Genomic DNA, 25,387 nt, shown 5'->3' with positions numbered 1-25,387 from the left:
ATATCATATCTGCACTTATACCATTATCAAAACTAACTAAAGAAATCAAAAGCAAGAAGCGTGCCATTTTTGATCTTCCAACTAACTTTAAATTCTTACTAAAATTTGTTGGGGAACTTGACATTTTAGGAAACAAAACCAAGCTGAAGAATAACGTAGAGTTTTGTTTTGTTGTTTGTTTTCAATGAAATATACAGGAAGACTTGAACTTTTTTTTTTAAATTATATTAACATCTGGGTTCCATATCATACATCGATGCTTTGAACATTACACAAATAAAAATTCAGTCCCTCCCCAAAAAAGGGAATAATTTAGGCAAGGCTGTCAATCTTGTCAAGAACTATGGAGTGGAAAAGGTGCGGGGGGGAACCTCAGACAATGGATAAGTAGACGTGGTAAAAAATATTCAGCATCATAACAAAGTAGCTTCAACTCTTTGCCTACTTAATCATGCTCAAGTGAAAGCACTCAACAAGCCTCACAAGTGTAGGTCTCACAGTGGGACTTGGAGAAGAGGATAAGGTGATGACTTCAGATTTTTGCTATGCACGGAAAAAAATGCAAAGGTGTTTAAGAGAGCAGCAGACTAAAGAGATGAAAGTTGACATCATTAGCAGAATGATGGCATGAGTGGACGCTTTTAACTTGTAATGTGCATATAACTGATAAAACTGAGCAAAAATTGTGCTGACTGAAAGAAAGGAACAAAAACGCACTCTCTACCACAGATCGCGTAGCAGCAGCGGAATAAATGAACATCCAGTTTGCCAGTCATAATATAGTGGGCCAATCAGGTATTCCTTATTTTGGTCATTTGCTGGTACTTCCATGGCTCCATCACTTTCTGGAAAACTTGACAACCGTCCTGCTGAGAGTCTTACCATTCATTGCATGCTATGTGGCCAAATATGTTTTATGTTGTTAGGGTTGCCAGTTTAGCATCTTTTCCAAGCAGTAGTTTAGGACAAGTGAAAGTCTCCTTAAGTATATGAGCAGCTTCTGGTGCTGCCTCTCTGCAACCCTAATTTAAAAAGTGTATTAATCTCTGCTCAGAAATCATCTTTCTCCTTTAAAGAAATCCATTTGAAGTGCACTTAAAACATAGCTCCACATTCTAAACAATCTACCCTGAAGTGACACACAAGTATGAGACTCCTGAGGCTCCCTATTGTATTTATTACTTAAGCAAAACATAAAAGGAACATGTCATTCAAATCATCTTATACAGACTTAGTTCTAATTTTGATTACCAGACTGCAAATACTGGAGCTGCTCTGATCAGAGGTTGATACAACAGAATTCAAACAAAAAATTCTGAGGTTGAGAGAGCAGAGGGGAAAAAAAAATAAACTCAAAGGGCTCATGTACAGTAATATGAAATTAAGGATGTGAAAACAGATGTAGGCAACCAATAAGTGATTGACTAGAAGAAGAAACAGACATGAAGATAAAGCAAACAAGTAAGAACACTTACATAGAACAGCAAGTGTTTTGACTAGGTTTTAACATATGAAACACAGACTCGTTTTAAATTCAGAAAGGGAAGATACTAAGGGTTTAAGTTGTACTTTTTGATCCTCAAAGAATAAGCAAAGAAAGTAACCAGAAAAAGCTTCTAGAAAGCTGTTCGCTATTGCTCCAAAATAACTCACCGTCTGTCAAACAGCTACATGCCAAAACAAACAAACAAATCACAAACTGAATCTGCTGCTTTATCCGTACTGCAAACATGGAGATCAAAGTGATGAATCTGTAGACGGATCAGCTTATAAGTAAAAACGTTGTGAAGCAAGTCTGCCACCTACCTTACTGCAATGTTAAATTAAAATACATTCACTGGATTTGTCTGCATCTCTTCTTAAATCTCTCCCTTTACCTACTTGATAAGAAAACAGATGACCACTTTCGATTTTGTGGAAGCAAAGCCTGTATTCTGTTTCACGTTATATGCTAAGTATTTCAGGAAAACGTGTTTCACATATGCCTTGAAGTAAGTTAGATTTTATACTTTCTTGCAGCTTTATTTCTGATAGTTTCTAGTTAAAAGTTACAAATTATCTTATAAAGCTTTTATAAATTATTTCTTATGATAAATTTACAGCCATTTTCCTTGGTCACCACATAAATTGTGGCATCAACGTCACAGAATCTCACACACATCAAAAGCGTAAAGAGGTCCAAAAAGGAGAACAAAAATTCAAGGAGGTTGGCTATCAAGATTTCTAGATGTAGCTCCCAGCACAAGTCCCTTCAGTGCTAATCGTCTGAAGCTAGAGAATATATGAGGGTAAGATTGATCTACGGGCACTCCAATTTTGTTCTCTAACGACCACAGGCAGAGACAGGACATCAGTCAAACTGCACCTTTAATCTAAATCAACGTGGTTCATTATGCTAACGAACCCTTCCTTTACATACTAAAAATTGAAGTCTAGTTATAGCAAAAAACACTTTAGAAGACACAGTCAGATAAGGAATTACACACTTAAAACAAGACTCAGACTTCAGATACCTAAATCTAAAGAACATTTCAGGCTTTACCACTGCTTAACCCCAAAATCTCTGTAATTACCTATAGCACAGCTATGTACACATGCTCAGAGATTCTCAACGAAAACTGCTGATACTATGCTCTTGCATTAGTCAAGCATTCAAACAGTAAGTGGAACTGCACCTGTCCAGGAACACGTTAACCCTGCAGGAATGCTCTGGGCGTGCGTAACACACACTAGCGAAACTGAGTTCAACACAGACAGAGCAACTACAGACGCTCTCATTCCCAAACACTGCCTTGACAAGCTTAAGCTTGTTTTATTCTGTACCTGAATGTCTTGAAAGCCAGGCTAACTGAACTACCTGTTTGTATACCACCCAAACAAACAAGAAAGTAAAACCACATTAGACACCTGCATAATTCAGGTCTCTCCCCTTCTATTGCTTAAACCAATGATAGACAGAGACCACTGCTCCCTGCTCTCATTCCAGCCTTTTGAATCCAGTACCGCTGTCTCCTATAGTTCATCTGCAAAAAGTGTAGTAAGCGCTTCCCTTCAGACTTGCCTCTACTCTGGTGATTAAGGAGGTAGAAGAGAGAAGATACGATTCCTTCAGGTCCTCTCAGTCACAGGAAATTAAAAAGTTAAAAATAAGTTATGATGTTGCCTATACAATATTTCTTGCACAACAATATTGTTTTGCAGCCATTTTGGCTGACATACAACTCTTCTACCAAAATATTCTTTTATCACAAGTGCAATAGTGTGTTTCTTCATGAAAGTCATTCAAAATTACTGCGGTACAAACAAAACAGCTACTCAACTTCTTCTCGAGGAGATATTGTTGGGGGAAGTTCTCCCAAAAGAGATTTCAACTTAAGCCATACACCCAGCACTGAAAGTTACAACTTGAAAAGCTGATCAACTTTTTTCACATCAAAGTAAGCAACTAAAAGTAGGATCAGAAACAATTCTACCACATCTCAAAAAAACCCACCCAACTTTGGACAGCGTTAGCTGGAAGCCATGTGCATAGTGACGTTCATTGAAAAGAACAAGCCTCAATCAGTTAGCTAGTCTCAACTTCTTGACAGTATCTCCTCATAAATGCTAAAACCCAGCAATGGGTAAGATAAACTATCTACCATAAAGAAACTACATGAACTAAGCATTTGACTAAATAGACTACCAAAATCTAATCCAGCATCAAAATTCATATCTTCTGGAATATCAACTCTTAAAGTTTAAGGATGGCAAAATGTTAATGTTACATCAGTCAGAGAGGTAGGATAAATCCGTAATTAGATATAACTTGTATCTAGATTTAAAAAAAAAATTTGCTATGGAGGTCTTCAAAGTTAAAGCTTCTTTCAAATTCTTTGACATATCATGCAACACTGTTCCTCAGATCTCCCCATACGTGTAAGAGGCTTATTTGAGAGCAGTGTAGAACCAGGCTGCCCCGAAAACAGATGTTCTCAACAGCGGCAGGAAAAACATACGCATCTCCATTCTTCAAACCAAGAGAAAAAGAGTGAAGCTAAGATGGAATGGCAGAATGGTCTTTCTAATGAAGTAAATAAGCAAGGGTGGCTAACACCCCCCCCACACCAAAACTTTAAGCAATAGGGGCAAAGCCTACCTACTAAATGTATTGCTATCTGACTTTTGTGCTGATATTTAATCTGCCATAATGTATACTATAGTACTTTTGTACAAAATGCTATAAAAAACTACACTGGATTATATTCTAGCTGGTGTTTACTCCTCTGCATTTACAGATGGCTAATCAGAATTTGATACAACACTTGAACTGACATAGCAGTTTGCCTCTCAAGAAATAAGAGAATCCAGTCCACAACAAGGATTAGCATCACCGATTATTGCTTGCTTCATTCTGTAAAAGGTAATGTGGGATGTGGTGGGGGGGGAAGAATCTTTCAGATACTTTATCCACAGAACAGAAAAGGAACTAGGGGGGAGGGGAGGGTCATAGGAAGCTGTTTTTTTCCTATGGTTCCATATCCTTAGCAACAACACAAAACTCCTTTTAATGAGACACTGCAGTCAGAGCGTCAAAACTTTCTCCCTGGTAGTGATCCAAGTACTTCCTTTACTTTATATTTGTATCTATGCCATTTGTTTTGTGATCTTCTGCCCTATCACATTTTACTTGGTTTGAACAGTCACATTTCTTACAAGTTGCTTAAGTATCAGGGCTTGAAAAATAACACTGAAGTTACACAAAAGCATTTAATATTTAGGTGTTTATTTTGAAGAGGGAAAAGAAAAAGAGCCTCTTTGGGCTATTTCATCATGCACCTCCCTTTTGCATTACCAATAATGAAAACACAGGAGAAAATGGAAGGTATTATTGAAAGATCCTTATCATCACCTGCATCCTTCGGAAAATGGAAGTCTGAGCACTGCACGTTATAAGCTACTGGCCACGAATTAAGAGTAGCTACATATGAGGAATTTAGGAATTCCTCATTATTTGCATATAGGAATTCCACCTAGTACCCGTCTCCTGATGGCTTTAAATATAAACCCTTAGTCCTACGGGACACTGTTAGTAGGAAATATAAAGGATTTCTTCAGTCTAATCTATGCTAAAACCACAAGAAAACCGAACGTGGTCCCCAAATTTTGATAATCTGCTCAGCTGACATAACTCAAAACAGAAAAATCAAAGATATCCCGATCCAATAGGAACTTGCTGCCATTGCTGATTTGAAAATATGACAAACATTAGAACCACTCATAGTTGTTTCTGAGTCCAATACGCAGTTTCTCAGTGAGCGGCTGCAGTGCTTTCACATAGACACATGGAGGGCGCAAAGGAAAAGAACAGGGCACAAAGCAACACAACAGAGCTACTAATTCCTGAGGATTTGACAAGGTTAAATCCTGGTCTGCCTGACACTGCAAACAAATGAAGACTCTGTATCAAAAAATGCCTACCCATCTGGTTAATGCTCATCTGTCACAATGGTTTAGTCCAAATACTCATCCAAAAAAAAAAAAAAAAAAAAAAAAAAAAGAACAGGTAACAGATGGTGAGCCCAGTCTTTCATACCAATTTTCAGGCAGGTGCTTGTACTCTCGTAAGCCAGCTATTCAGGAAGTACACAATCGACACTCCTCATTAAGACAGGACTGTCACACAGCTAGATAAAAAGCTTTTGCCTGCTTAGATGCTTGGTCTAGTATGAGTAACTAGTCATCCTTAATGAAAGCCTCATACTCTAGGCAACTACCACTATTTGCTCAGGTTTTTTTTTTTTTCCTTTACTGTAAAATCGATACAAAGTTATTATAAGAGAAAAGACATTTTGGATAGCATCAGTCCACCATATTTATTTTAATTACTACTGCATATAACCACGGTACACAATGGAAAAGACATTCTGAATCTACGTGAGAGTTCAGTTACTTTCTCAGTACTACTGCTAGAAAGAGTAGAGGACCGATTTTGATCACAAGCAGTCCAACAATATTACTCTGTCTGGACAACAGACAAACTTCACTACTTACCTTGCCTAGATATTACTTGCACGCTGAGTTGTACTGTTCCATCTGTTTTTACGCCTTGATCAAAAAGGCTTCGATCTGGATCCAGCTTGATAAAAGCAGAAGAAAACCCACATGTATTAGTTTCACAGTTGCAAGAAACGCTTTCCTTTGAACTTCAGAAATATTTCATAACTGCAGTGAATTTTCTAAAGAAGGGTAAAAATATTTTTATTACTAAGTAGACATAGTACATGACACCAAGAACTTCATCAGAATTTGAAATCTGTCACCCTGTTCTGATTAAGGAAGTGTTTCACTTACAGGAACGTTTTTTGACCTGATTAGTAAAGGAATGGCTGAAAGAACCCTTACTTTGTAAAAAATTTCTAGAGTTCCTTTTCTCAGTTTTTAATAACTTAATAAATATTCTCATCTTAAAAGCAGTATTCTCCCTGTTTTTTTCTGGAAAGGTCAAAGATGTCTGACTCACTACAAATAAACATCTGGCTAAACACAAAGTGAAGTAGTTGTACTGTTTAACACATGGTGATGCTCGTAGAAATTGTGGCGGGGTGGGGTGGAAGAGTTTTTTTTTTTTTTAAAAAAAAAAAAAAAGGAAAAATTACATTCTGGGGAAAACAGCAATATTCTTTCTGCAGTCTTTCCAGTACATGCTGATCAGAGATAATCATGTCAACTGGCTTTTGCTTCAGAATTAAATAGATTTCCTCCGAAATCTTGTATCTTGCTACACAGGCAGTGTTAACATCAATTCAAATTAATCTTTCAATCTTTCTGACATCGTTTCAGAATCGCGTTCTGTCATTACATGAGGTTCTTCTCCTTTGCCCAAAAATCTTAGTGTAATTATATTACTCAAATCTGTTGCTGACTAAAATAGAATGAGTGATGTATACTCATATCTATGTACAAAAATATACACAGTATAAAATAGTACCTATAATCTTCTTTGTACTATACTATTTAATATGAGAGCTCATCATCTGCAGCAATTGCACAGAGTTCACTGGAAGTTACTAGGAACCTGCTGCCTGGTGTCCAGAGTATGCAGGGAAGAACATTCAAAATTTCAGTTTCTGCTGGAAATCATCTCTTCCCCCCACCAAAATACAGTCTTTTTTCTTCTGCAAGACTAAGTTTTCCCACTTTTAATCTTGCTAAAATTATGGAAAGATGCGCGGGGTGAAGAATCTCTAATCCCACTTTTTTAACATGTTGAAAAATTCTAATTAAGTTAGTTCACTTAAATAAAATTTAGCTTTCTTCCTTTTCCATCAGCAAGTTACTGACATGTACACATGTACTTCTCCAGAACTTCACTGCATTTATCTCTAATGAAAGTCACGTTCCGCCATTATCTGTTCTTCTGAACAGCCTATGAGAAAACTCCAATGGCTGTATCAACAGAGCTTTAACAAGATCACAACAATAACCTGATTACCCACCATAATTTAAAAGCCTTAATTTTTTTGGTAACGGTATTTGGAAACATCCATGATCTAAAGTACCATCCTTTTTGCCTTGTTAAATGCTGTTACAGTGGTTCTGAGAGTTTAGTGCAATGCTACTAATTTTTGAAATATTTAAAATGAATTGCTATGCAATGTGAAAGCAATTAGAATGATAAGACTGAGATCTAGAAACAGGAAAGCAATTTCCCTGGTATCACTATGGCAAAATTTACGACAGAGCCCCCTTAAGAACTTCAAATCTTTTTCATTACTATCCAAATCATGAAAATCTCAGAGTTGTGCTAAACACACCACTGATTTTTCTGGTACTCCAAGGAACTGTGAAGGACAATAGAGAAGGTTACCAAGCTTTTATCTATGGCAGCTCTATTAAGCTTTAAATGAATTACCACTAAATACTACACTACGCTGAAATTATGCATCAGTCAGGGAACAGTACAGTAACCACCTATTTTAGGCTTTCAGCTGCCAAGAACATATCATTATGGAAAGTTTCTTGAGTAATGTTTTGCTACCTATACGCATGAAAACTATAAAAACAAACTCTCTTTATTCAGAGATTCAAAGCAAGATTAGACTCCCAGAAGTCCAGAGAGCAACAAACGATGTAAGCTGCCTTAAGAGTTTTTACTTAAATAGTATTGCCATTGTCCTCATGCTCCTGAAATACAACGATGTTCTTACATTTGGAAGGGTCTTTCTGTGTTTGGGCTCCCCCCACCCTGCCATGAACCCCTTTGACCCCACATGATCGATGAATCCTTCTGGTTTTCTTGGTACTGAATTACCGCGTGCATATTAAATAATCAGGAGATGACAAAATCATACACTTAATTGTACTGTATACACCAAATGAAGCATGAATTCCATAAATGGAAGAAAAGGACCAAGCATGTAAAATGTTTCTCAAAACAGAGTGCAAATCCTTGAAAGTACTTTTCCACAGTCTTTCTATTTACCTGGATATCTTGCAGGCAAATTTCATGTGCATCCAAGGAACATTGCAGTCTGGGTTCCAGCAACTTCTTAAGGTTTCCAATTGGTTCATTGATGTCAATAGCTTGACTCACAAATTCTGCTGTGGTATAGGTTTGCTCAACAATGCTTAAATACCAAATGAATACAACAGATCATGAAACAACAGCACTGAAATTGGTCACTCCTTTTCGTAGAGGCGACTGAATTCCATCTCCTCTGTGCTCACCCCTATATACAGGTGAACTGCTTTACAAAATGCACGTAGTTGAGCTCAATTCTAGTGTGTTTTATCAACCAATTACATCATTAACTAGTATAAGCAATTACATATAACTAAATTTCTATTTAACGTTAACAATTCCATTGGAGGAGCTCAGTTGTAAAAGCTTTCTAGTTTCATTCAAAGTCCCTACATATTACAAAGATGTATAAACAGGAGTCTCTTCAAATACTTTAATATCACTTACAACTTTGCATCTCGCTGTAATCTCACCTTGCATCTTATTAATCACTTTCTCAAACTTGCTAGTATTTACAGTCTTGCCTGATCTAAAAACGACTTAATGACTAATTATAATTATACAACACAACTATTAGAACTTAGCGTAAAAAATAAGATAAGCCGTAAAAAATAAAACGGAGCTATACCTTTGATCCATATGGCATCATACACATCAGTTGTGTTTTCTGTTCATTCTCACTAAAATTTTAGTGTTTCTTCTTAGAACACAACTGCATATCATTAAAATATACTTTTGTTAAATAGACCCCAGGTCTTTCCCTGATTTTTTACTGACGTTCAGAGCTCCTAATGAATGCAGCGCAAGTCATTCCTACCACTAGGCACTACGTTGCATTTGCTCAGTACAGCTTTATCATCATGACTCCCAATTACCTAGTCTTATTAGGTCCCTCCGCAAATCGTCTTTCATGATTTTGGCTAACCTATGTTCATTTTGCACCATTTGCAGTCTTTGCTGCCTTCCTATTCATTCCTTTTGGATTGTTAATGATCATAAACAGACAAATTCTACAATGGATTCTATGAAGAAAAATGTTATGCAGCTAGGACAGTAGCCAGCTTCGTATTAAAAAAATTCTATTTTTATATGCTCTTCAAAACTTTGGCAAGATTTGTGCTGGGGAAAAAAGATAGTTTATTCCTTCCATCACGGCAGAAAAACTCTTCAGTTGCAAGTCATTAAAAAAGTCTGATTTGAATTTTCGATTTGTGTGCTGTTTACATCCTCTCCCAAAAATGGCTTAGTATTTCTTCTTAAAGTAAACAGTTGTTATTTTGGGGAAAATTAAATTGTAAGTAAACAACTTTTAAAACTATTCCTAACCTACAAATAGTGCCTAAACAACTAGATAAGATGTCTTGGGTGATTAAAAAAATTTCCAAGAGGTTTCTGAAAGTTTTACTACTTCCAGACATTGAAGTAATTAATGCTCAAATCCTTTTTGCTTTCTCCATAATGCAACCCTCACTCCCACCCCTAAACCCTTTATACTGGCAAATTGAAATGATTAATGCTATATGTTAAAAAACAATTATATTTTATCAAGGGACAAACTATAACACATAGAGTATTTAACAGAGGAAGAAAAGGTTGCATGTTTTGAGTGAGGATAACTTACTTTGTTTAACAAGGCTATGATTTCAAACTGCTTGATAAGCAGATAAAATGTCAGTTATGACTCCTATGATTTATGAAGACCACCACTAAGGAAAACCAGAACTAGTGAATATGCCTTTTAAAATGCTGCACTGGGAACTGTAGCAGTTCTAGGGCTGGCTGAGGTGCAGCAGAGGGCCTTGCTGTCCAATACTGGATGTGACTTTTTAAAAATTGTGGTCATCCTCCACAGTGAGAGAAACAGTCCCTTCCTGATCTCTTTAAGCATCCTGTAATCTGCATTGAACAGACAAAGACCAGCTTTCTAACTGGGGTAACTGAAGAACGGACTAAGCAATTCACTAAATACTTAGGCAGAAAGCTTGGGATAGGGCTGACAAAAGAAAATTTTCCCAAGGTAAATATATCTGCACAATAACCTCTTGGATGCACACTTCTCTTTCTTCTCTCTTCAAGTCTCTGCAGTCTAAAGTTAGGCCACACTCAGCTCTGCAGTTTGCTTTTAAGATCAATTTTTCAGGCTGCAATAAGCTAGCCAGAGAGATCACTATAACATGCATAATCACGAGGTACATGCCAGATTACCTGAAAATTCAATATTTTAGGACTGATGTCTCCAATTGGGACTTTTTTAAGTCTAAGTGCTATAACAAATTCTATATGGAGTGATTAAATAAATCTAGGCCTCATTGGCACTAGTGAAACCCTCAGTGAAGGCAGAAATGCACTTCATACGATAACTTACTTTTTCTATTAAAAATAGAAAACTTTACACAGGAAAGGAGTAGAACTTTAGAATGGGACGTTTCCATGACACTTGGAAAGAGGTGTCTGAACATGGAAGACAGTGCTGAAAGCAGAACTTCTTAAGAAAATAATAGGATAAACTAAGACCTGGGGGGGGGGGGGGGGGGGAAGGAATAAACAGTGAAGACTGGCCCAAGAAAGATCAAAGAGAAAATCTAACAGCTGACAGAGACTGGAACAACGGATAAGTACAGTCAAAAGGCAGGAGTAACGTCATTTGCCTCTGTGCCGAAAGAAAGGGCTTAAACTTTCAAATTAGGCTTAAATTTTAAATTCTTGCCAGTAATGTATTCATTAGTCTACATGGAGGGTATATGGGCTTCAGGAGAAATCATATTCAGATATTAACACAGCATAACTGTTAAAGTTGTAATATGCAAAGCAGCTGGCACACAGCAAACTCAGTCCAACCTTGACACAAGTGAAGGGGGGAGATATTTCAAGTAAAGAAGCTAGTCACCTACTAAGTGACTGATTAATGAATGATGACTGCCAGGTAGGGAACAAAGAGAGAGAAAGATACCCCCTGTCATGCAGAATAATCATCTGCATCTTTTAACCACTCAGCGCAAGCTTATGCACACAAGTGACAAGCAGAAGGCGCTAAAGTAACTTGTATCCTTGAAAAAAACATTAGTGACATGCTATGGCTGTCATGCATTAAAATGACTACAATATTGGCACAGGCATTCAGAAATCTCAATGTTATGGGACTCATATCCTAACAACAACCATGGCCTTCTTAAACTTACACTGAGGGAAATTAGAAAGTATATGGATAGAGCCAGTCTGTAAGAACTAAAAATATGTGATGAGCTGAGGATAAGGAGAAACTAATAAATGGTTCGGAATCAGTTTTCCAAAACAAGTCAAAGAGTAAGTCATCTATAGCTTCAGCTATCTCCTCCCAATGCATTAACTGCCTCTCCAAGCTTTCAAAAACAGGGTGAGAATTAAGAATAAAGCAGTAGGAAGAAAAACTAGGTTGAGGTAAATAAGGCAAAGAACATCAGACTTCAGTACCTATAGTTTCAATAGACCTGATAATCTCTAATATATAGAGAATATCATTTCTATCCTACAGAAAAAATGACCCTGAGTAAGAGTAAAGCAATTAACTGGAGAAATTGAAAAGTTCATTTCACTTACGGAAGTATATGCTGGAGCTATAAGGTTCACAGCAAGTACATACAGACACATTCCTACAGACATTAAAGTTAGGGGAAAGAACTATGAAGAACGCGGCAAGAGAAAGTGCTTTGAGATTCAAGCAGCTAAGATGATGGCAATGCCGTATATTGCTTTCCTATAATGGCTACATTTCTACTTCAAGAAAACCACTATTTAATTAGATAAGAAACTTAAGAATAGAAGAGAGCACACACAAAATGGAGAACTTTGTTTCCACAGCTTTTCAGCTTTCTTGCTGGATAAAATCAAAAGCAGGAGTGTGGAGATCATACTGACCCAGTTACTTCTGCCAGCATAAGGCTACTTTTTGCCTAGCTAGAAAACAGTTATTTCTTAACACTGGCCATCTCTGAAGCACTACGGAATAACTAAATAAGAAATCTGAATAACTAAACTTAGCATGTGCAGTCATAAATCTGAAACCAACTAAAGAAAAAAAAAAAGTCAGTTAAAATACAATGACCCAAACAGCAAAGACAGTACATACCTTTCTTCAGTGCATTCTTGTTTCTCAGTTCCATCAATTTCTATTTCTATCAGCTCCTCTGCATCTCTCTTAGTCATGGCTAAAATGTCTTAAGAGCAGAGCTATGAACAGAAAATAATTTTTTAGCAAGTTACAGACAAATAAAAGTAGATGATAGTTGTGTCCTATCAAACATTACTTAATCAAGTAACTGGACAGCATTTTAACTATAAGAATTCCCCTCAAAAGACATTTGAAAAGCTAATACAGATTTCACAAAACAGATGAGAATACCTGTTCCTTAAATTAATGGAAATTCAGGACTGTAAACGGAAATAAATACAGAACCCAAAGCCTGCTTTTCTCAGAGGCACCCATATTTATTGAATACCTTTGGAATGGATCAGCTACAATTTTGAATGGCTGATTTCAAAGAGCTTTTTAAAGTTCTCTGAAAATGTTTATATTTTGCTGTCTAGATTCTACTACATATTACCCTCCTAGGGAGGCTGAAAGATGCTGCTTATAAATTCAAGCAGCACCTAAAAGGGCTGGGCTAAATTTCAGCTCCTTGACACATTCATAAGTCACTACAAAAAGGGATGCGCAAAGTGACAGAATTCACTGATGACACAAGACTACTGAGAAAACCGTGAAGAGTTGCATAAAGAATCATGATCTTGAACGACTTATAGAAGAAGAAATTTAATAATGGTAAATGCAAAGCGACACACAGTGAGTAAATATTATAAGAACACAGTAATTGCAGGCATACAGAACTAGAGAAGACATTCTGGAGCCCCTGCGGATTGGGCTCTAAATGGGCATCTGGATTAGTAACTGTTCATTCTCTTCATTAAAAAGTGGTTTGTCTTTTTAACTGATGAATTGTTAGGCAAGATACAGAAACACAGGAAAGTATACATTAACATGGTAGCGTATACACACACAACATGCTTACATCTTGCATGGCTGTACTACAGTTCTGGTTACCCTGCCTGAGCAGGCAGCACAGGCATAAGAAAGCACGTACGGAGAGAGGAAAAACGTGGTTCCACACAGCAAAAGAGCAAGAAAGGGAGATGATGGGGTGGAAAGAGTAAGAATCATATTATGAAAACAATTGCAGTCATTAATAGTTTGCAGAAGATTAACAGGGAAAATTACTCACTATCTTACACTTGAGCAGACTACTGATATAAGCAGACAATAAGTTTAAAATAAAAATTCGTGTGTCACACAAAGTCTAATGCAACTTGCTGCTACAGGATTGTGCAGAGACAAAAAACGTACAGAGGTTCAAATAGGACTAAAATGCAGGCAGATAAACTCACCAGGAATTATTACATAAAATAAACAGGGAGAATATCACTCTAAATGTCAGCTCTCAGATTCTCCACAGAAAAGATGCCTGGCTAGATCACGTACAGCTGCTGCCTGAAACATGGTAAATAAATAAATAATTGCAAAACATGCAAGAACCGTTCTGGAATCTGTTTTCTTCTTGAGAGTATTGAAGATGTATACTGTCCTTATTAAGCTTCCTGGAGCTTTCTCTGAAGACTGACAAAGGAGGGTACTCAAGCAGCCCCTTAGTGTTACAGGGTAGCAACACTACAACATTAGCATTTGTCTCCAAGAGCATACAGAGCCAGTGCTTGAGTTGCGCAGATTAAAGCCTACTGATTTCGGTGTCAGTTTTACTTTTTTCAGTTTACAAAGCCCTAAGACTTACCTGTTATCCAAGACAGATTCTAACCATGAGATAAGGCCAGACACAGACATCTACTAATGTAAGAGAAGGCACTTGTTAATACGGTATTTTTTCCTCCTGCATGACATCCCATTGCTACTCCACTATTTTTGTAGCTTTTCCTCTTGCTGCAAGCCTCCAAGTGTAGCTATTCTGTTAATATCTATTCTTGCCTAAAACACAAGGGATTAGGCAAGTGCATTGTGAGAGAAGCACAAACTCTACTAGCAGAATTAGCATTTGTTATTCTATCAGGTTATTGTGAAGTGGGGGCAATTACTGGAGCCAATATATGTTATCAAGTAATCATGTTTACGAAGTAGAATTACTGGAAATATTTGTGCTAGTTTAGGAAACTCCTGCTATAACAGGGATTCAGTTGCATGTAGAAGACTTGGTACTACCCTGTAATTCACATTATTACTCCAATTGACAATTACCAACATAAGCTATTCTGTAAATAGGTAACAAAGCAGACAATCTCTCCTTTTAGCTCTCACTTTTTGAAATTAACAGTCGAGTAGGATTTGAGGACAGTGGACAGCTAAAACGGGTGGAGCCCTGCCAGGTCCCAAACGTTTTCCCTCCTTATCAAGCATCAGAAGTCAGAAAGCAAATCCAAACTGGGGAAAGCGACTGTGCAGCGTGGCCCTGGACAAACACCAGGAAACAAACTAAACAAGACCACAAACATCCCTCTGGCGCTTCCAGCCTTACTCGTGGCGAAAACCATTTTTTTCAAAGAGCTCAAACGCCAGGGCGCCTGTCCTCGAGCCGCTGCCCCAAGAGGCCGCACGCCACCTCGCCCGGGCTGCCGGGCCCGAGCCCAGCCGTTACCGAGCGAGATCGCGCCCGCCGGCGGAGGGATCCCCCCGCCCAGGTTTCTTGCCCTCGGGGCGGGGGGGGGGGGTGGCAGAGGGCCGCGGTGACCCGGCCCGTAGCCCCCGCCGCGGGGGCCGCCGCCGTGCGCTGGGCCGGCGGGCAGCGAGCGGGCGGCGCCGCCGCCGCCGGGCCGGGGACCGGCGCAGACCCCACGGCCGGGTAAGGCCGCTCCTCCCCGCGGGCCGCGGTTCTCCCCCGCCACCCCGCCCGTTGTTTGAACCCGAAACGGAAATGAGACGCGCGGCGCCGCGGACAAACGGAAACAAAACACCCGCCAGGCCGCGCCGCGCTCACCCGCCGCCAACGTCCGCCGCGCCGCACCGGCTCCCGCGCAGCGGCCGCCCGCGCAGCTCCGCCGCCTGCTCCTGCTCCTGCTGCTGCTGCTGCCGTTGCCGTTGCCGCTGCCGTTGCCGCCGCCGCCCCTCGCGCGCCGCGGAGGCCGGCGCCCTCTCGGGATTGGGCGGCGAGGCCTAGCGCGGGGCCCGGCAGGGAAGAGCGCGCCCACACAGCTCTCCCCGCTCTCCCGGGCGGGCACTACAACTCCCGGCGGCCCCCGCGCGCCCGCCAAGCGGCGGGCGGAGCCCCCGCCCACCGCGGGCGCCTTTCCCGCCGAGCCGTTCTGCCCTCCCCCTTCCCCGGAAGCGTTTCCCCTACTTCCGGGAGTAACGGGACGGCGGCCGCTACTCTCTTGCCCCTCTTCCCCCGTCGCCGGTGGGGAGGTGAGCGGCGCCGCGCCGCCAGGCGGCCGCGGGGGCTCTGTGCGCGGCCCCAGGGTGCTTTGCGCGACGGGGGGGGGGGGGGGACGGCTTCCCGGCGTGCCTAGCGCGCGGGGAGGCGGGGCGGAGCGGAGCGGGGCGGGCGTGAGGCGGCGACGGCGGCGGCGCGGCCAAGGTGACCGCGGGGCCCCTCTGCGCCCCTCAGCGCGGCCCGGACCGGACCCGGGCGCGGGGGTGTTGGGGGCCGCCCCGCCGCCAGCGCGGTCCCCCCGGCGGGGCCAGGCCGGGCCGCGGGGTGTCCTTGGGAAGGTGCTGTCGGGAGCGGGTGCTCGTGGCCCTGCCGAAATCATCATCATCATCATCATCATCGTTATTTTAACTGAAATCCCCTGTTTGTCTCGGTGATGTCGCAGAGCCGGTGGCTGCGTGTGGTGGCGCGGGCTATGTAACTGCGTACTCGGTGGCAGGGTGCCCTTGGGGCTCAATGGCTGCTCGAGTGTTCACTGCATGCTGGTTTAAATATCGTGTCTGCTTTAAAGGTTACTTCTGAAAGCCGTTTTCGCTGTTTGCTCTACTTACGTTGGAGAAAGACCTAATTATGTCTCTTTTTACTCACGTTCTCAGTGTATTCATCATGATTCTGCAGCAGATACTGCGGCTTTCTTCCATTTTTCGCTCTGCTGTCTCCGTACACTTGCATAGGAACATGGGCCTCTCTGCTATTGCCTTTAATAAGGCTAAAGAGCTTGATCCAGTTCAGAAGCTCTTCTTGGACAAGATCAGAGAATACAACACAAAGAGCAAGTAAGTAAATAAAATTACTTTAGAGCAGATGGCAAACTGAGGAAAAAAAAATGTTGATTTTGACAATCATTAAAACACATTAGGTGTGTAGCCTTGGTCTCTAAATTTGTGCTCCTGTGTCAGTAGGAAAGTTTCCATTAACTGCTGGGATCACCAAGGGAGAAGACGCAAGTTCTTTCAAAAGGTGTTTAACTGTTTTAAGTATCACACTGATAAACTTACCTCTCACTACTGATGATGGAGGGAAACTAGAAAGAACAGTCTCTGGAGCCTAGTTTCACTTGAACAACCTCTCTGTAAGTGCCCATGTAAAGCTGGGTAGAAGTGTTTCAACTAAATATTTTAGCTTTTAAAAATGGGTGAAAGTTGGCATAATTGTTTGTCTTTTTGTAGCAATGCAATACTCTGATGCAGCTTTCACTGGCAGACTTCCTGGGTAGAACGATAAAGCAGAACATTCTCCCAGGTTGAAATTGGAGCAAGGATCTGAATCTAGCTCTTGCACCCTCAAAAAGCACCTGAAGCCCCTCAAAGGCTGACTGATACGTGGCGATATTTCTTCTCTTGGTGGTAACATATGTTGGTGTAAGAATGTATTGAGGGAGAAGGTAGCCGTGGCAGTGCTAAAAATGGAAGATTCAGGTTTTTGCTTCTAGTTCAGAAGTTGCCTTATTAACTAGTACATTGACTAGTGCATTGTGAAGCAGGTTTCTGGCTTGCTCAACAAACAAACAAACAAACAAACAAAAACCTAAGGAGGTCTAATTCTGCTCTGAAACAGATTTTTAGGCTGAAGTCTTCTGTGAAACAGAACTTTTGCTTTTCTGCAATGTTTAAAGTGTCCCAGTGAGCAGGCTTACTCTTGCATACCTGATAGAAAAGGTACAGTCCTTTTCCCTTAAAAAAGTAAAATAAAATAAAGTTAATGAGGCTCTCTCTCTTCTTAGAGAGCTAAGGCACTTGCTGAAGTTTTAGTCTGGGGAAAATGGATGTTCTTCAGTCAGATTTTCAGAAAGAGCAACTGAGAATTAATGGAATTGGGAGGCTAGTTTGTTAAAAATCTGAAGTTAATAAGTTGCTTCATTCAAATGGAATTTTAGGTTCTTGTAATTAACTGTTTAACAGGAAACTAAGATTATAATAATTCTGTGTAATGCTCAGACTGTTGAAGCAGAATGTAGCTTGTTTAATTCTGTCTTGGGAAGGAAGCAAGCCACTTAGCTGTGCTGTTAGAAAATGCGGATTTCTGCACCTTCAGAATAGCCTGTTTAGTGGAAGCATGTTTTCTGTGGCTTTGCCAACCTAAGTGATACAGTGTTGTTATTGCAGAGCGTGAGTAATCTATACGGTTACTGTTTTATGTTTAGATTCAGACAGGAATTTCTTAGAATACATCTGAATGCAAGATGCATGTCCCTTTTGTTTGCTTGTTTAGTATTCAACTCATGTTCTCTTTGCAAGGATCAAGTTAGTCAGAAATAGCAGGGGTTCAAATCACAACTTTGTCCAGAAATTGCATCTGGAACAACTGAAATGAAAGTCCACCAAGGCTGGATACTCAATGTTGTTTTACATCTCAAAGAGCTGCCGCTGTGGCTCAGATTTTCATTAGCTGTAGCAGAAAGCCTGTACCTCTCCCCCCCCGCCCCGAGAACCTTGTTTATCTGTGTGGTAAGTAGGCCTTACAGCATGCCATATCTCGACTCTTGGAAACATTTTTTATTGCTTGCTTTAGTTGGTTTTGGAAACGATTTTTAACTCATAAAAAGGCATGAAAATGTAAAAGTTTCATGTGACATTTCAGAATTGAACTATTCATCGGAACTTTTTTTTTTTTTTTTCCAGACAAGCTGGGGGGCCTGTTGATGTAGGCCCTGAGTTTCAGAAAGAAATGAATGAATCACTTGCCAGACTACAACGGATGTATGGTGAAGGAGACCTAACGAAGTTTCCAGAATTTAAATTTGAGGGTGAGCAAACAATCTTACTTAACTTTTAATTACAAGTAAGGACATACATGTTCATTAGAGAGTCTTTTCCCATTTAGTTTTTATAGGGACTGTTAGATAAGATGCTCTCAGTGAATATCCTTGCTTTTGCACATGGTCTGCATCTGACAGTCTTTCTCAATTTGCTGTTTCCAGTAAAGGTGCAGACTTTTTTCTGATGCTTAACCAAACTTGCAGTCAAGAGTAGGCTGTCTGAATTGTTCTTCACAGATCCCAAGGAAATAGCCCACAGAGGCCCTCCTCTTGCATTTTTTTTTATTCCCCAGAAGAGGTCAGCAGACTGTCACTTGAAAATCAGTTGTCTTTATCCTCCTAACTGTAATTTGTAAGTTCTCTAAGCTCATCTGGAAAGTCAGTGATCTAACACAGAACTTAACTTTCTCCTATTCATGATTAATTATGACTAAATACTTGGAGAAAAATAGTTTTCACATAATTTGGAGGTGATTTCTGTTTAACTGCTCTAAGTTTGTATTAGCCTGTTTTTGTATTACGCAGAGTGATTGTGACAACATGCTTGTTCTGAGCTGTTTGTTTAGAATATGGAGGGACTGCATCAACTCTGTCTGCCTTATGAGATAAGGCAAACTTAAATAATTAAGGATAGACTCATTTCTTCAGTTCTTTTTTCTCTTATTTACATATATACAGCTGAAAATCTCCATTGCTCACAAGCAGCTTGATCTGTGGCCAAGTTTGGGAGGGGGAAACCATCTCTCCTATAAGTTCTAAGCAGCTGGTAGCCAGGGTTCAGCATTCTCTTTCATGTGTCAGTACCCTGTCATTTTGATCAAACTAACTAAAAATTCTACTTCAGACCAGGGATTCAACTAAAAATATTGTTGGTGGGCTTTCAGTGGATTAAGGAAGAATTTGGTGTCAAATGCTAATTAGTGCAAAGAAAACAGAACCTCTGTAAAGTAGGAATTACTGCAGTTTTAGGGATGTACTTTATTTTTATACTGCTTTAAGTATTACTATGTAACGTGTGAAACATTAAAGTTTAGAACTTTTTTTCTTAATGAAACAAAACTTTTGGGTATAAGGGAACAGACCAAATATGGGGGAGGGACAGTTGCTCTTATTTTTTTTACCAATGTTGTATAGCTTTAATCTAATTTCTACAAGTTTTATGAAACTAAGTAGCTAGTTGGCTAGAAGTATGTCTTAGCGAAAATTACTGTGAACTTAAGATATACCTCAAACTCTGCTTTGTAGTAAGGGGAACAGGCATTAATAACCCACCTATAAAAAGCACTAACCCCTTTATAGTTTGTACCTTTTGACACGACGAATTCATTTCTCAGAGTTTTTACAATGCGGAAACTCTTTTGCTGAGGGGAGTTGACATAGCGCATTCCATTCTGTTAACTAGCTATAAGACAATAATTAAGAGAAAAGTAGAGCTCAGTTACTTGTTCTTGTGTGAGAGCTCTGTTGGAATTAATAAAGTATCATTTCATCCAGTAATGTCCTGGTTGATTTCTTCAGCTTCTCTACCCTTCCTGCCCCCCTCCCTGCCCCCCCCACCCCCCCCCCCCCCAAAAAAAAAAAAAAAAAGTATCTGGAACAATCATGTTTGCTACCAAAAGCTGTTTGGGTAGAATGTTACCAAGGTGCATGTCTTACCCTGTCAGAATTACTTAAAGCTTATGTACAACTCCTCTAAGGTGAAGGGCTATCTCCAGTGTGCTTTATTCATTAATGCACTCTTCCCCAAACATACCTTGGCACAAGCAAAATAAGTAAATGGTGTTGTATACTACAGTGTACAACAGCTCACTTCAGCTCACCAACGTAATTCTTAGTTTCCTTTCAGTAGCATATGAATTGCAGTGGTTGAGGCTGGAGTAAAAAGAAAGTCATGTGGCTTTTCTTCTTCTTCTGTCTTACTTTTAGAGCCCAACTTTGAAGAGACTCCAAAGTGATCGCAGGTTGTCAAACAGCGGTGTACTTCCATGGAGGTGCTGAATATGACATCAGTTGTAACTCAATAAATGTTTCAGGTTGACTTCAGAAGTGTGCATAAGTTCTTAAGTGTATGGTGATTTTGTCAACTATAATAGTTAAGTCAGTCAGCATGATTCAGTGATTGAAAGAGGAACTCCTTTGCTAAGCTGTAGTTTAGTACAGAGACAAGTTATAACATTGATAATGAAACATCTACAACACTGTGAAATTATTTATTTTCTTGAATTTATTACATCCAAAAAGCTTCTGCAGAATAAATCTAAACCCTGAACTTGGGGCCTAGCTTTGTGGAAGTGATAGACCTGCACAGCCAGAAGCACAAGTACAAGTAGGGTTATTTTATGCTTTTATAGAAGCAAGGGGAGCCTGAAGTTAGTGAAGCTTAAATCCCACACACTGAGCTATTGCCACAAGCACTTCCAACTCTCAAAAAGCTATTATTTTTGTAACACTTCAACAGGTAGGGTCCAGATACAAGAGCTTAGTTTTGCTGGCATGATTTTCCTTTGTAATTTACATGATATATGCAGTCTGCAGAAAGATGTACACTTTGTTACAGTGCACTTCTACAGAAGAGGCATATGCTGCAGGTACTTCACATTAGATAACGTAATGCTGGAGCCTCAATTACAGGAAGCTTTGTCAGAATAGCAAGTTAAAATCTGCATAAGTACTCGGGCACAGAGAGGGCTTTGACATTTAATGCACTAGAACTAGTCAGGATGGCAGGAGAGTTTGAGCCCTTGACAGCTGGTGGAGGCATAAGAAGTGGCCTTGGTAAAGAGTATTTGGAAAGACTGGTCCAAGCTATAAAGATGAATCCCTTATTGCTGGGTGCATACATCATCAAAAAGAGGTCTTCACACAAATTGACTTTTATAGTCTGTTTATTTCTATCTTAAATTAAAAAAGAAATGCAACTAATACACAATGAGGTTGACTCTAAACATGAGCAGTTTCTGTTTTCAGCATGTAGTACATGGAAACTATTTACAGAATGGAGGTCAAAAGATCCCTTTGATTTTTTGTATAACAAGTAGTCAGTTGCTGTCCCTCACAGAGGCCGAAATCTTCTAAATAACAAAGGATTTGGTGTGCTTGAAATCCTAGATGAAATAAGCAAGGTGACATAAGTAAGAGTTCAAAGACTTTAAGCAGATTTAACATTCAGTGTACGCTTCAGAGGAAATCAAGGCATCTAGGTTTAAAAAGAGGAAGTGCGCCTGAAGCATTGTCTGTCAGTTAATATATTTTCCTTTCTGGAAAGGGAAGGATGCAGAATTCACTCTTAGGCAGAATAGAAGCAGGAGCCTATTAAAAGAAAACCTCAACAGAAAGCTGTTTAATGCTTTAGTTGTTTTTAAGTGAAGCATTCACTAGACTGAATTCAAAGTAAAGGACTTCACTAATTGATTAAGATCAGTAAAGAGATACCCTTCAGAGCAACTAGATAGTAATTTTCTTGTATGCATACTAGATGAGAGAATAAACTTACGCTATGTATTATGTTCTGTTTTCTAATTAAAGGGTGGGATGGCTTTCAGAGAGCTTGTAACACTAGCACTGTAGCCTTAAACCATAGATACTCAGTTAAGTTTTTCCTAATTGAAGCTTTAGTTGAAGCTCCATTCTTTTTACACCAGTTTGAAGAGCAGGAGCAATGCGAACATACTTAAATCCTCTGAGCTTTCTCAACCAGGAAGGGGGGGAAAAAAGTTAGTAGTAAGTTTGACTTCAGTAATTAGTCAAGCCTTTTAAAGCCACATAAACCTGAACAGGAACTAGGGCCCAAACTCCTCCTCTCACTGCTACCTTGGAGTTTGGCATGCTAGTCTAGGACACTGTTAATGTCTTTGGTTAGCTAATACACAAAAGCAAGAGCGGAAGTCTTCCTCAAACAAGTACGTTGTGGCGAAGTAGACAGTAACTACAGAGATTAAATTATCAAATAGTGTAGGAGTGTTCTCTCTCTTTAGTTGGCCTGATGGGATGATGGGGGAAGAAGATGGAAGACACCAATAGGACAGGGAGATGCAGAAAGGAGGACGTAAAGGACAAGAAGGTAGAACATCTGGTCAGTGGGGTAAAGTCTCAGACTGCGAAATATATAGCAAGAGGCTATAGTTGTATGGCATTTGAGATCAATAGGGAGTCATAAATAGATAAGGTATCTCCAAGTATTGGTGGCATGTAAACTTGGGGGTGGGTAAACTCTCCTTGTGTCTATGATGTTTTTGCAAAGGAGTTTTGAACAAACTAAAACTTTTTAAACACACTACTGAATGCAAGATACTTGCCTTTTCACTTGTAGATTGACAGTTGGACTTCTTTCTGTTGAAAGAATGGACAGGAAGGTAGGTTAAATAGTGACTTTTCTGGTGTTAGTTTTAGCCCTTTGAGAACTTTATTTATGAATGTATTTGTCTTGATTTCTAATAATCCTAGTTTTTTTTCTTGAGAAAGAAACCCACAATATGTATATATATTATAACTCCACTGAAAGCCTTTTATATAGCTGTCACTGTCTCTCATGAACTGCTGCCAAGTTACCTTCCCTAGCTTTTTGTTTCAAGGCTTCAGTTATGCCATCTAGTTCCTGACCACTACAAGGAACAGTATTTTAAAGTATTTGTATCTTCAGTATGTTACTTTTTTTTTTTTTTTTTTTTAAACCTGCAAGTGATAATACAAGCTTTAAAAGCTGTCCCCTCCGAAAGCAAGGTCGGCCTTGAACAAAGCACACAAGTTTAGCCTTGTGTGGGAATTCTTGAATAGCTTGAAAAATTCTGACTTCCTACTAAGAAACAGCTACTGGAAATTTTAAATGCCTTACATAAATCCATACCAAAGGAGTAGACCAGATGACCAATCCCTTCCAATCATATTTTTACAAAATATTTCCCCAAATAATCTGTAGGTACAGGTATGAACCGAGTTCAATTTGACCCTCAACATCTCTTGTCCAATTTGCTTTTGGAAAGGAAAATTGCATGCCTGTAGCTGAGTTAGGGGGTAAATCATAACTATCTAAAAAGATTTATTAGTATACATTTATTAGAAATATGTTTAACTCATTAGAACCAGCACGCTGGTCAGACTGAAGGAACCAGTCAGTGTGCAAGATCAGGTGTATTTCAATGTTGAGGAAAGAAGCCTGTACAAAAATCATGTAAGAAAGACTTTAACAAGAATCACAGTTACTATATCATCAGAAACATAACTGAAGTTTACAGTGGCTGGCATAGCACTTTATAAAACATCAGGATACTTACTGGGAAGAGCTTTCCTCTGAAAAAGAAGAGGGGGGAAAAAAAAATTAGCACAAGAACAGTTTCCTTAGCTGATTTAACATTTTTTTTAAAAGTATTTGCTCACACCTTCTTCAGCTCTAATTTCTAGAAAGTGCTGCTGAACCAAATTTTTTTGTGATAGTGAATTTAACAGAAAAGCAGGTTAGGTTGCTTTCAAAACTTAATTTAACTTATGAGTGAGCATCAACTCTAACAACAATTCTGTTGGCCAGTCACTCAGGCAGTTGACTTTCTCAGACAGAGACATTTGGGCATCCCCTTTCTTGCTTGCTGTGCTGAACTCCACAGGCACTAATGTAAATGCTATTGAGAAGCTGCTCTGTGACAGCCACATACTGCAATAATCCTTAAATGGGGATTTTCTCCATGTGTACTTTCACCACGAACCAGAAGAGGGAGCCAGTTAAGTTCGCCTTCGCCAGAACAGAACGCCAGAACGTTAGCTATTCAAACCTTTTACAATACAACTGAACTTGTATAGGTGGTTTTTATGTTCCTTGCCTTTGCAATCCCCTCTCAAACTAGGGGAAAGAAGCCAGGGTTCTGCTCAGTACTTTACCGAGATTGCCGTTTGGTAGCCTTATGCAACTGCACAAGCATCTCCATTCTTAATGGATCTTTGGAATGTAAAAGTAGGCAGAATAAAAACGTCTGCAGATTAGAGCTACAGCTGCAGTACTCTTTAGCTTTAGTACCATGGATTTAGGGCCTTCATGAAAGGGAGGGCATGGTACAATCAGCAGAAATGCAGTCATTTTCTTGACACAAGGAAAGAGAAATTTTATTTTACTTACTTGTAAAGTAACCCTTTTTTTGGGCATAAAATACTCCAAGGCCACAAAGTGCCATTACCAGAGCCACAAATACTACGGCAACAATTATACCGCTTACATTAAGGTCATCTGTAATTATAAAATAAAAATCCAATTTTATAAGTTGCAAGAGTTCCATCGGCTAGATTTTCCCCATAATTGCTATAGGCACTATTTGTATTAATAGGTGGACTTTTGCCCAAGTTGTATAAATAAATTTATGAACAGTTATATGTCAGTGAACAGTCTGAAAGTGTTTCTGCTATCACAACCATATTAACTTCAAATCCTTATTGTGAGTCAAAAGTAGAGAAAGAATAAAAGGGATCAAGAGATGCATACTCCTTGTTTTGTCTATCCCAAATAAGTACTATTCAAGTCACATGTCTCTAAAGGTCAGTATCTTGAAACCTTTAATGTCTGTTAGAACAGGTATTTTCATATAAGGGTAGTCTGACTAAAAGAATCGAAACAGCTGATTGACAGTGTCAGGACACAGTCCTGAAGAACTCTTCACGCTGATGACTTACTTACAATTGAAT

At 39.6% G+C, this 25,387-nt stretch overlaps 3 protein-coding genes across 18 annotated transcripts in view; 1 reads left to right on the top strand and 2 right to left on the bottom strand.

Annotated features, from left to right (window-relative positions):
* Nucleotides 1-16,009, bottom strand: part of GABPA (GA binding protein transcription factor subunit alpha) — a 33,694-nt gene extending 17,685 nt beyond the window's left edge. Inside the window, exons 1-6 of one of the 6 annotated variants that reach the window (XM_068911406.1) lie at nucleotides 15,517-15,737; nucleotides 14,323-14,375; nucleotides 13,922-14,024; nucleotides 12,609-12,709; nucleotides 8,465-8,609; nucleotides 6,034-6,118 (exon numbers count right to left, since the gene is read on the bottom strand). In XM_068911406.1, the coding sequence (XP_068767507.1) occupies nucleotides 6,034-6,118; nucleotides 8,465-8,609; nucleotides 12,609-12,685 (307 nt within the window). In that variant the 5' untranslated portion in view covers nucleotides 12,686-12,709; nucleotides 13,922-14,024; nucleotides 14,323-14,375; nucleotides 15,517-15,737. The other 5 variants (XM_068911388.1, XM_068911378.1, XM_068911396.1 and 2 more) reach the window with 5 other exon arrangements.
* On the top strand, nucleotides 15,804-20,770 carry ATP5PF (ATP synthase peripheral stalk subunit F6). 5 transcript variants are annotated; one of them, XM_068911510.1, is made up of 4 exons: nucleotides 15,804-15,941; nucleotides 16,563-16,742; nucleotides 18,588-18,712; nucleotides 20,651-20,770. In XM_068911510.1, exons 2-4 carry the CDS (start codon nucleotides 16,573-16,575, stop codon nucleotides 20,677-20,679), a joined length of 324 nt encoding a protein of 107 aa, XP_068767611.1. In that variant the 5' UTR covers nucleotides 15,804-15,941; nucleotides 16,563-16,572; the 3' UTR covers nucleotides 20,680-20,770. The 5 variants fall into 5 exon arrangements, with proteins under 5 accessions (XP_068767611.1, XP_068767588.1, XP_068767597.1 ...); XM_068911487.1 differs by lacking the exon at nucleotides 15,804-15,941 and adding an exon at nucleotides 16,010-16,113; XM_068911496.1 differs by lacking the exon at nucleotides 15,804-15,941 and adding an exon at nucleotides 16,140-16,339.
* An 821-nt stretch (nucleotides 20,771-21,591) lies between these two features.
* The window catches only part of JAM2 (junctional adhesion molecule 2), a 34,648-nt gene continuing 30,852 nt past the window's right edge, over nucleotides 21,592-25,387 (bottom strand). For 5 of the 7 annotated variants that reach the window (XM_068911436.1, XM_068911426.1, XM_009670991.2 and 2 more), the window contains exons 7-10: nucleotides 24,828-24,935; nucleotides 23,995-24,010; nucleotides 23,020-23,053; nucleotides 21,592-21,828 (exon numbers count right to left, since the gene is read on the bottom strand). In XM_068911436.1, the coding sequence (XP_068767537.1) occupies nucleotides 21,796-21,828; nucleotides 23,020-23,053; nucleotides 23,995-24,010; nucleotides 24,828-24,935 (191 nt within the window). In that variant the 3' untranslated portion in view covers nucleotides 21,592-21,795. Of the gene's footprint in view, nucleotides 21,829-23,019; nucleotides 23,054-23,994; nucleotides 24,011-24,799; nucleotides 24,936-25,387 lie in introns of all 7 variants that reach the window. The other 2 variants (XR_011135160.1, XR_011135159.1) reach the window with 1 other exon arrangement.

This window comes from Struthio camelus, chromosome 1 (assembly GCF_040807025.1).
Source record: "Struthio camelus isolate bStrCam1 chromosome 1, bStrCam1.hap1, whole genome shotgun sequence".
Classification (NCBI taxonomy): domain Eukaryota; kingdom Metazoa; phylum Chordata; class Aves; order Struthioniformes; family Struthionidae; genus Struthio; species Struthio camelus.
Note: the sequence above shows the minus strand (reverse complement) of the source record. Positions and strands in the feature narration are given on the sequence as shown.